Raw genomic sequence first — 12,171 nt, forward strand, 5'->3', positions numbered from 1 at the left:
GTATCGGATTCTTCCCGCTCATCGTCTGAGTACTCGCACTCACTGTTCATATTGAGATGTTGGCGAGTACTGCCGAATTCGTCAGCCTGTTGAACTGAACGCAAGCGTTCATCCAACTCAGCTTGGAACTCTTTCTGACGTGCTTCGGCCCACGCCTTAACTTGATCTAGTGTTTGGCGAGGGACCCTCGTTCGTTTCTCCAACTGGGCATCAGTGAACCCCAGTGGAATATTTACTGCACTTGCCCCGGCTTGGGTAACCGGGGTAGTGTTCGTAAGATTTGTATAACCGCCGGTGTTCCCCCCAGTTGCTGGGGTTGTGGTTACCGGGGTTTCTTGGTCGCTTACTGGCCTTGGGACCGGAGTAACGTTAACCATTTCTTCAGAAATTTTGAAAAAACTAAGGATTAGTTCTAGCTTTTATGCACGGATGGCGCCAATGAAGAAACACTAAGTGACCCGGGGCAGATTATGGATAATATGGGGGTTAAGTAATGTTTCCCACGAGGATGAGGTCCAGCAGAGAAGGTTATTCTTCAGGTGACCTGCAAAACAGACACCGTAAGCTCGCCACTGAGAAGGGGGGGTTCCTCCATGTGACCACCCTCCGGCGTGAGAATCAGACTAGATTGCTCTGAATATAAGTGTATATTAAGAGATTGCTAGATAAGAATGAGATATCAGATGATGTCCTTACCATTCCAAGGTGTTGGAGTATTTATAGCCGAAGGTAGGTTTCCTAGAAGGTACAGCCGGCTGAATAGTATTCCTGTTCTACCAACAGTGGACTACGCACAGGCCATGCTGGTTGATGAATAGACTACGGCCGACAGTAACAAGGTCGGCTGTATACTGTTCCTTTACTGCCGGCTATGCACTGTTCCACCAACTGTAGGCTGCGCACGTCCCATAGTAAGGGTTGGTGAGTAGGCAGCGGCTAATAGTGACAAACAGTACTAGAGGGTGCTCCTCCTCGTACTGTTGTCGGTGAGCTGTCACCCTTTGATTGGTTCATGGGCTGCTCTGGTCAGATCGTCTGTTCTGCCCATACCTTAGTAGGTATAGTACAAAAGATCTTCCAGAAGCATACGGACTGTTTCATTTAGGCGGGATTATTCCCGCCTTGCTCATTCCTTCATGTGACTACTGAAGTAGCTAGTGCCTTGTGCGTGTAGCCTTGCTGTCAGTGCGGGTAGCCTTCCCTGATGGCTTGTATCCGCAACTGCGGGAACAAGCGGGGTACTTCACCATTGGGAGGCTTTCCCTGCGGGTACAGCTGGCGTACTGCGCGTAAGGTTTTCTCTGAGCATGGTGGGTCCTGCGGGAGCAGTTGGTCGTTGCGCAGACGTCCCTGTTCAAGGTGAGTCTTGCGGGTCCAACTGGGCTCTGCTGGGACCTACCTCTTCATTGCCCATATATGTTTTAATTAATTTCTCTTTTTACAATATTATCTTAAAATAACTCTCTTGTAGCTAATAATAAATATAATAAGTTATATTCAAATATAACATAATTACAAATTTAATAGCATGTTAAAAATACTATCATATTTTTTACATAATTTCAAATGAAATTCGATAATTAGACACCATGCATATAGCTAAACATATATAGCACAAGCGACACACTAAAATAAGTATTACTTTTATCACTTTCAAAGACACATACGCTGATAATCTTTTATTAACAAATCATTTTTAATAAAATTAATTATAGTTTTTAATTAATAATAATAATAATAATAATAACAATTGTAATATTTTATTTTAATGATAAAGAAGGGTGGCCAGCCTAGCTTCCTTATCCTGGAGCCACCATATTGGAAAAATAAAACAAAACAAAAAACAAGTTGAAGCTGCATTATTGAAAAAGGACATCTAACTTACACCCACAGCCTACACTGAAGCAGGCTTTGTTGATGGATTATAAAAAGAATAAGAATGATTATTGTATTTTATTATTATAATGATCATTTATATAAATGATAAGATGTGTGTTATAATATACAAGTATGATATATGAATACACACATGTACCAGAATGGCACTATGTAAGCACATTGCGCCTCGTGTACGAAAAGCTTGTGCTTAACGCCTCAGTTATAGACCATATTGCTTTTGTGGTGCTTCTGGCCTTTTTAAAACCAGCCAATATTATTTGTGCAGGATAATCTATTATCAGGATTCATAAGAAATAGAAGTAACTAATTTAGGATTTATTTCATTAATACAACTAAATTACTTGCACAACTAGATTGGCTCTCAGTCACATTTTCCCACTAGTCATTTACTAGCAACTTGCTCAATAATATTCAAGTGGACCTTGTTTGTTTCACACTAGTCATTTTACTAGCAACTTGTTCAGGACATATTATTAATGGGCCTGATTTGTGTTTAACAGCTAATGAACTAATCTTATGCATATCAGATCAAAACCCGAAGCATAGACCCTATTTCATAAATAGAAAACGCACCTGAATCGAGAGTATGCTACATGGTGATGAACCTATTGAGATTTCTCTTTGTTTCGAGCCATGGTAAAATCGAACTGCACACAGACACTAGCTTGATTGTGTTAACGTTGAAGGCAAAATCTTCCGTGCATATGTGTAACTATCATTCTTAGTCCTCAATCTTCTACCTTTTTGCACTTTCCTTCCATCACTTTTTGTACATAAGTGAATTAGTTTGTATTAATTTATGATACAGTAAAAAACCTAGAATGCATGTGAGACAAAGATGAAAAATGACATTACACACAGACGTTCTGTCACAATTTCATTTACCTTTTTTTGTCATTCACTCGTGAATTTGTTGTCTATTAGCTTCAGTAGTTGTTGTTGTTGTTGTTGTTGTTGTTGTTATTATTATAAGCATGTTTGTGTGACGATATTACTTAGCTAAACAATAATATATATTTCTAAAAGAAGAATCAAGAAGCAAGCATAAAGCAAATAAGATTCTGTCATGGCCTGATTATCACATCGGATCTTAGCAGGTCAATATTTCAGTTTGACTAGTAATCATGCTGCCAGATCCTCCATGAAGCGCATTAGTACTTAATATCTAAATGGCTTTCTTACTCTATATCTTTAAAAGCATACGGAAACAACAAATCGTAAAAGAAATTCAAATTTCATAGGGACAATAAGATTAAAGAAGGATATTACTTATATCCAACAAAGCACTCTATTTGTCTCCAAAAACATAACAGCAAAAGCGCATTTATTTACAAACTACAATGAGCTAACAATGCTCTCATTGGTCAAGTTATTAAGCAGCAGGTGGCCTGAGCTCATGATCATGAGACGTATCACACGTCGATTGAGGTATATACTGCCACATTGGAATGTAACCGTATCCTGGAAAAACGGGCATCTTGTGTGCCCCAGCCTGAAATGCAGCCGGATGCGGTGCCATGTATCCAGGTGGTGGAATGTTATTGGCCATGGCTTTGACCTGCTGCTCAATTTTTGCTTTTACCGCCTTTAAAACAAGTTTCTCTTCTCGAAGCTCGTTCTTCTCTGCCTATCGTTAGAAATTAATTAAAAAAACATTAAGAAAGTTCGTTTGCTGTCAATTAATACTAACCTTTAATGTTTTAATTTCTTCTGATAGTTTATCATTCATTTCTTTGAAATCCTGTGATTCAGATTTGAGCTGATTCAGCACACGGATAGCATCTCCAAGAATAGCTAACTTATCAGTAGTGACGGGTCGATCGGGTTCCAAAGTAGAGCTTAATTCTATGAACCTGTGAAAAGAAATAATAATATTTCATCAATAAAACCATATCATGAATCATTTTATTATATAAGAGAATGGAAATCAACTTGATTATTTTCATCGACTTAGTGATCAATTATCAATATATACACAAATATAAATCAAAACTGCGGGAATAAATCCAAAGAAATAAGCTATCATCAAACCTAGTTAAGACTATCTAAATATAAAATAAGAGTTACAATATTTGAATTTGAATTATTTCTTTGGAGGGAGAATATTATCTCTAAAATATACTATTGTTAAAGCATATACCGAGTATAAAAAGACCAGATAACGATTATTTCTTGTACTTGGGTTGTTGATTTACACGCTGGCTAGACTTAAATTCTGATTCTAAGATCTAGAGATGACAAAATGGGTGGTTTGTTAAAAGGTTAAAGCGGCCAACTTTTCAGTTTTGGCCCAAAACCGTAACAATAACCGAACTTTGGGTTAACCAGAAAATGATAACCAATCGGTTATGGTTAATCTGTTTTACATGTTGATTTGATTCAGTTATGAGTCAGTTAACCATGAACTAGATTTGGTCAGGATATGTTTGGGCTTGACTAAAAACAGCCCAAAACAATGTGATTCCCCTGAAAGTTTGGGCATTAAACGTTTTAACCACTTAATAAATTGCTATTAGACATTTGGGCTTGAATAATTTGAGTTGCCATTTTAAATTCGTATATATTGGGTCGGTTCCGTTAACCGTGGTTTAGCTAAATCTCGACTCAGGTTGGTTTTGTTGGAGATGGAAATATGATCAACCATAACCGACCCACTAATTTAGGTTTTAAGAAAAAACAACTCTAAACCGACCAATCGGTTCCTGGTTAGGTTCGATTATATCAGTTCAGTTCATCAGTTAATTGGGTTATTGGTTGGTTAATTCAGTTTTATGCACACCCCTACAGGTCAGTGAGGTTGGGTTGACCAAAAAGACTATTTTTACAAAACAAAATAAATGTTTTTAAAACCAGTCAGTGTCAAAATATGATTAAAAACTTCTTATTTGACTAATAAACAACGCTTTCAAATAAAATGATTTAGTAGGTTTTGTGCAAAGGAATACGCTCTGTGTGACTTTCAACTCATTTACTTCTAAGTAGCTTCTTTAAATTAGAGATACAATACAACACGCATATACTCATTTATAAGTAAATTAGTCAACTTTGCCCCCTCTACAAAACACATTTTTGTTAGTCTATGCTTTCAAGCACCTCAAGAAATAGACTAACTAAATATAAATAGTCTATGCTTTGCCTCTCGCGGCATGCTTTATTCTCGGCCTTGCTGCATGAGCTACCACGTCCCCTGTTAAGTAAACAAACAGTATGAAACAATTTAACATCAAATAATTACAATAACAGAGAAAAAGAAGAAACTGGCTTTTATACATGATATAAACAAAACCTCAAAATATGCAGTTGCAAAATAATGTGATAATTTGGAAAAATGATCACATGCTAACATAGCAATTGTTTGAGTCATGAGTTTAACTATATGATTAAATACCTTTTCCTTGAACATTCTTTCTCCGCACTCTCCTTCTCCGGTAGTGCAAGCGAACCGTCAATCGTGACCGCAGCACTGCAATAGCATACCAGCATTTAATCAAACACTTGGTGTTCATTCATATTACCCTAATTAACCCAGCTAAGAATCTCAATAAATAAGCATACAACCAACTGTCACCTACAATATCCAAGATTTTACTATCATATACACATATTAACACCTGCAAAATCCTAAATTTGGCAATTCACAATTTGCACTCACTCAACAACAATTCAACCTTAGAATCTGAACCCAGAAATCAAATACCTATATCTGCATTAAAAAAAAAAAAGAATTAATTACCTCTGTTCAGCCCAGTAAAGATCAGTGGATGCGACGTCGTTAATTAGATCATTGTAATCGATTAAATCCCAATTAGTATAATCAAAAGGATCCATTTTTATGTTGAATTTTTCTGCTGATTTTTGCAATTAAACAAAAAAGTTGGAATAAATGATATTTGGCCGGTGGCATGTTGATTTATTATCCAATGGGGATATGCCACGTAGAATGTGTAGTCGCATAAGTTATGGTAGTGATCTAATTGTCTAAATTGGGATTTGGGTGACAAGTAAAATGATATAAAAGTTTTGAAGATAATGTATTTTGTGCGTTTGTTGATTACTTAAGTTTGACCACAAGTTGAAATGTTGAATGTGAATGTTAGCTACCATGTGATCAATTTAGGGTATGATTGGCAAGGAGTTTTTATAAGCTTTTAGGAGCTTTAAGCTTTTTCTTATAATCTAAAAGCTTCAAGCTCCAACTAATAGCGTTTAGAATGAACTACAAGCTTTTAGTATTTTAATTACTTAAATAACCTTTCAAAATAATTAAATTTAATATTATTTTTTTTAGTTATGCCTATTTTGGTCATTTATACATTTTATTAAAAGCTTCAGCTACTCTGCCGAACACTTAAATATATCTATTAGCTACAGCTATCAACTACCAGCTTCCAGCTACCAGTCACCAGCTTCTAGCTACCAGCCACCAGCTAGTTTTGCCAAACATACCCCTAGTGTTAGCTATCAAGTTGAAACTTGACTCTGTGTTCTCGAGTTAACATAATGAAAGAAAAGGAAGTTTTTTTTCCTTTCCATTTGTTTCTTTTTCCTTTATGGCTTTATGCATCCAAATCATCTTTTCTTTCCTTTTAATTCTTTTCAAATTGGAAAGAAAGATTTTACCTTCTAAAACCTCATATTTTCCTTCCATTTCTTTTCTTTCTCTTCTTAAATGAAACTAGGGAACACAAGTTTTTAACTTTCCATTCCTTTCTTTCAAAAAAAAAAGAAAGAAAGAAAAAACTTGAGAACACACGCTAAAAGTGATGTTGCCCCAACAGAATGACAAAGTAAAAGTGTGGATCTACAGGGTGTTTCTACTCTGGTAGGTCTAGGAAATAGTAGTTTTATAGTCGGTTAAACAGCTTTAAATGTTGTTTTATGTAAGGTGACTAAATATAAGAAGACGTGTCTTGACAACCAATATGAATTTATTCATTTTGCTTTTGACACTTTTATTTTCCTCGTGCCTGAAGCTGTGAAGTTACTTAGCCGAGTTTAACGGGTCATGCATAGTAATGTTATGACTCTAAGATCAGCTAATGTAGCTTTTAAAAAACCTGGGTTTCGCAATTCGAAATGGATAGCGGCACAGCTTGTTACCCGTTTGCATTCTATTTCGATGTAATCACTACTCATCATAAAATTAATTAAATAAAAAATTGGTAATTATAAATTAACGTAGTAAAAATGATTTTAGTGGCAAAGGTTTCTAGCCTAGTTTTAAGCAGAACAACACCATGCTAGTCCAGAGCAGTACTTCTCTTATGGGCTCGAGGCAAGACAGGCAACCCGCTTCGCTTCCTCAATTGCTCAAGGAAGAGTGAGTGGGAGAATTGAATCATAAGATACCGTACTTAAAAAGCTTATGATTTAATTTCGATTTTGTATGATGCCTAAAAACCAAATACCAAGTCGATTAGATATAATATATAAGGGGTGTATCTCGTTTTAATAATTATAGTATTGATGATTAGTTTTATGTAGAAACTGATATGACAAATTAAGCTTAAAGACTTCGTAAATAACAAATTAAGATGTGAACCCAACTTTACGATCATGAGGCATGGGTAACAACCATTGGGGGCAGTGGCTAAAAAGATGTTGAGCTGTCAAGCTAAATTTTTAATAGTTGAACACTTACACCCATATTTCATCAATTGTGGAGATCCAAAATCAAGTTCTTTATCTCATGTTAAACATTCAAGAGCGAGTGCACGCTCATATATGCTTAATATAGCTGCATTTTAACTCAAGCCGCAGCTCGAGTTGATAAAGATACAGATTTGCTCAGGCCGAAATGTTCAACTAGTGCTATCTTAAAGATCAGATGATTGAATGCATATGTAGATAAATATTCATACTTTATTTTAGCATTGACAAGTCATGTTCGATGTGTTCAAACAATATATTAAAAGTTCCAAATATAATTGAATGGCAACGAGTATCATATCATCAATTAGGCTTTATGTATCTGATCTTAGAGTGTGTTTATTAAGTTCTCATATCATATGTAATTCTGCCACAAACAAGTTTGTAGTTTCTGGCATTTTATCAACAAAAATTCTGAATTATAAAAAATATTTGTGTTTATTTTCAGTATGAGTATTTAACCCCTAGAGCTATGGTCTCCACTAAACTTTTGTATCGTGTTAAATATTTTCTTCTTTCATTTTCAATTTTCAAATCATCACAAATTGGCTTGTAACCGGAGGTGGACCATCCTGTCAAACCGATAACCAACTACACAATCAGTAACCGTCCCTATCTAAAATAGTGAACCAAAGCATATAGTTGAACCGCATTGCATTTCTTTTTAATTTCTACATAGAAACACGAAGTAGTTTCGGGTGAAAACAGATAAATTTACACAACTGCGTAAAAAAACAGGGGGGAGGGCCACCCTGGGCCCTCACTAACCTTCGCCGCTATATATATTTAGTTTTAATCTTCAAACTGATGTCATTCAAATTTAAAACCAATCTAACCAGTCCAATGGTCAACTCGACTAGAAATCTTGTTGTGAAAACATTAACTTTGAATACCAACTTTTATTTCACTTTAGACCTTGAAAACGTTAAATCGCCCATCTCTATTGCATATGCATATAAATAAATTTGTTAATGTCACACAAAAGTATTACACGTATAAAAAAGTATACATTGCACACATATACACGTCTCTTCAAAATTCGTTAGGAAGTATGTATTCCATATTTTCTTGTTATCTAGAACGTGTTTACTTAATAACTTAGTTCAAATCTTAATTAAAAATGAAATATATGTGGTAGAGAACTTAAGTTTTTACTCTTTTACATTAAAAAGTTAACGTTTGATTTGATATATAACTTAATGCATGTATTTGAACATTCAACATATATCCAGAGTGCTCCTCAGCCATACAAATTAAAGAAAAATAAATATAAAAAAAAGGAAGAAGAGAATTTCTTTTCAAGTCTTGTCGATCGTCTGTGATTTGAATCAAGATCTCCCCCATTCAAACCCAGGTCGTTGTCCAATATTGATCCACGTTTCAACTTATTAGATTTTTAGCAAAATTATTAATTATTTTTCACGAAAGGCCTCGTTTTATAATTCACTTTAGACCACCAAAATTGTTGGACCGGCCCTATGTAAACTAGCAAAGTAATCTTGAAAAATGTACATAAATCATAAATAATAAACAAGCTTGAAACTATACTACATGAAAAAAAGGGAAAACTAACCTTATTATTCGTAATGGATTGATTAGTAACTTCTAAGTAGGGGTGTTCATCGAATAACTAATTTTCAGGTTAATCGAATCAAATAATCCGAATAATTTATTTTTTTGCTAGTATCCGTATTCGTATTCGAATAAAAGTTGAATTATTCGATTCGAATTCTTATTCGTAGTATATGGCTATATGCTATATTCGGAATTCGATTTAATTCGTATTTGAAATTCGAATTCAAATCAAATACGAACCGAGTTCGAATAAATTCGATTTAATTCAAGTTCACTTATGCTTAAAATTTCAAAAAACAAAATCATAGTTGTAAAACACACAAATATTAGTTTAAAGTAACTACAAAACCATATGATAATAAGTTCAAAATTAAAATACAAATAGTATGAGATAAAAAATAATATGTGCTATTGGAGTTTAAATATTTTGTAATTGACACTTGTTATTTTTGGATTTGGCCCAAACAAAAAAAATACACACACATATATAAGTATTCATTTTGAATTCGAATTGAATCGAATAATAAATCATAAATTCGTATTCGGTTCGTATTTGATAATTATAATCGAATACGAATCAAATCGAATTTTGTATGATTCGAACTCAAATTAAACTCTGAACACCCCTACTTCCGAGTCAAGTGAGATTCGGTTTTAAACGGATTCAAAATCGAATGTCGAGCTAAATATTGAATATTGTCGATCGTATTGGGTAAGGATCGAACGAACATAACAGAAGTGAGCTCACAAGGAACCTGAAGGCCGATTGTTTTTTTATTTATATGTTTAAAATTCAGATTTTATTTAATTAATAATCAGGTTTTAAATGTTAGTTGGGTCATTTTTTTAAAGTAAATACCATTTTTTTTATTTATCTAGGCCACTCTCTTTATTAATTAACTAGCTTTTATCCTCCGTATTACGAGGTTTGTTATATAATTTTCGTTTCTAATCTTTATATATATTTTTTAGATTTTAATTTTATTTATTGTAAAAAAAAGTTAATAATAATATACTTAGGGTTTGATGAAGAAAGGGTTTCACAAATAAATGAATGTTATAACATGTTTAACAGCTATTTAGGTTTGGTGAGACCGATGACTCGTTTATTTTTTTTACTTTAAAATTGTTTCTTAATTATAAATAATATCTTGTTTTAAAAAAAATTTGGTTATTAATTTTTAGTATATCCCTATTTTATAGGATTTTCAAATCAAATATTAGGTAGATTAATTTTTAATATAATGAGATATTATAACCTGTTTAAGGGATATCGGGGTTTGGTAAGACTCATACTAGTGAATTCGAGTCAAATGTATGAGAAGGCTCCGTTTACAAAATAAAGCAATCTAATGGCTTGAGATGAGGATGGGAGCAACCCGAGAGATTTTAAAGGTTTCGTTTATATATATTTAAGATTTAAGATATGAGTCAATATACTAATGGGGTTGGTAGCCCATTAACAAAGACAAAGCCATTTAAAACATCAAGACGTTAGGAGGTTTTGGGTTCAAGTCTACTAAAAGACATAAATTTGTTGTTAAAAAATGGCGTCATTATCTATGTTTTAATTAATATATAATAATGATTTGGGCAATTAACTTGGCATTACTAGTTTTAGTAATTTCTTTAAAGAATCCATTAAAAAAAACTTTTATTAAAAGTTTCATAATTAGTGCGTTTAAAATTTTCGTGGGTTCAATTGATGTAAAGGAGTGTGTTTGTATCATGTGCTCTAAATAAACCGCAAATAGATTGGAAATCCTGTCCAAAACCTCGTTTGGAAATCTCGTTAATAGAAACTAGTTCGTAACATGGTGTTAGTTGCAATTGTATATACTGCCAACAAGCTAGCAAGGCAATGGGTGATTTTATTTGATTTTATTGATACAAATATCAATAGTTTTGATACTAAAACGTTTAATATGCTAACAGCCCAGTTGACCAGGCAAAGGATGGGAAGACAAGGGGAGACCCGGGTTCGATCCCTGATGCCAACCGGGTTTTCCCTGATGCATAAAACCTGTCGTGCCTTCGGGTGGGGTGAGCGGGGGTTTTACCGGGAATGCCAAATGATCCTTAGGTTCCAGCGTGGGTCCCGATAATGTCAACCTAGTCTGGACCGAAGGTGATGGGGCCGTGAATGCGGTCACGTTATCACTAAACTAAGAAAGTCGCCGTTTAAGAAAAAAACAGCCTAACATTAACAATAATAATAAACTTAACCGTTAAGCCTAAAAAAACACATTTGAACTTAAATGGAGGGTTTTGGATGAAATTCAAATGGTAACGTGAAGATCCATCATAAATATATTTCTATATAAGTTGGTGACCATCTACACATTTCAAATTAGATTTTGATTTGAATTTGCATAACCACAAACTTTCTAGAATTAGTCTTAAAACTTTTTTATATAATTAAGAAACAAATTATAGAAAAATATTATCTCTATTCATATGATACATAGTTTAATATAAATATATTATGACTAACTAGATTTGAGATTACAAAATGTTAAGTCAAATAACTGTTGAATGGATTCATGTAAAATAGACAGGATCATAGGGATGATAGGAGTCATCGAGTCAAATTGTCAAAACGACTACTCTTAAATGTCTCAAGTCATCTAAGCTTTTTCATTAAAGGCCTTTGATTCGGTGGTGTCAGTGTGCTAAAAGAATGTCTATTTTTAAGTAGTGACTGTTTAAGTCTCGTGATGGACAAATATGTGTAGATCTAATAGTACAGTATAGAAAGTTTGAGTTAGTCATGATAAAAGTATTAATGTATTTTATAACATTATCATAGATACACAATAACAAATTAAAAAAATGTTTATTTTTTATTACACCGATTTAATACTTTTTAATTGTTATACATTTAAGATGTTACATGTGCATAAAATTCATCAGACAATACATCATCGTTTGATCTTGTTGATGGTCGAAATGACACAAAACTTTATTCAAGCTACAAAGGCAAGTCTTAATCAAATTCTCCTTCTATATATTATATTGTTATTGACTTTTTTAAGAAGATTTGTTTTA

At 33.8% G+C, this 12,171-nt stretch overlaps 1 protein-coding gene and 1 pseudogene across 2 annotated transcripts in view; both read right to left on the reverse strand.

Moving 5' to 3' along the window:
* Positions 1-12,171, reverse strand: part of LOC143566667 (putative disease resistance RPP13-like protein 1) — a 70,642-nt pseudogene that overhangs the window by 28,037 nt on the left and 30,434 nt on the right. The window lies entirely within an intron of this gene.
* Positions 3,112-5,727, reverse strand: LOC143566656 (transcription factor bHLH104-like). The gene is made up of 5 exons (XM_077053294.1): positions 5,633-5,727; positions 5,288-5,362; positions 5,015-5,086; positions 3,590-3,758; positions 3,112-3,526 (listed from the first exon to the last, which is right to left on the reverse strand). The coding sequence occupies exons 1-5, from the start codon at positions 5,725-5,727 to the stop codon at positions 3,272-3,274; spliced, it is 666 nt and encodes a 221-aa protein (XP_076909409.1). The 3' UTR covers positions 3,112-3,271.

The sequence above is a fragment of the Bidens hawaiensis genome, unplaced genomic scaffold (genome assembly GCF_021521415.1).
Source record: "Bidens hawaiensis isolate Kalapana, Puna unplaced genomic scaffold, B.hawaiensis_p1.1 tig00023035_1, whole genome shotgun sequence".
Taxonomy (NCBI): Eukaryota; Viridiplantae; Streptophyta; class Magnoliopsida; order Asterales; family Asteraceae; genus Bidens; species Bidens hawaiensis.

Excerpts from the sequence above, each read along its gene's own strand:
- LOC143566656 (XM_077053294.1), bottom strand. The coding sequence starts at position 5,727 with ATGGATCCTTTTGATTATACTAATTGGGATTTAATCGATTACAATGAT. Across the intron at positions 5,363-5,632 it reads CTTTACTGGGCTGAACAGAG|TGCTGCGGTCACGATTGACG; the intron begins GTAATTAATTCT and ends ATGCTATTGCAG. Across the intron at positions 3,759-5,014 it reads CAAAGCATAGACTATTTATA|TCACAGGTTCATAGAATTAA; the intron begins TTTAGTTAGTCT and ends TATTATTTCTTT.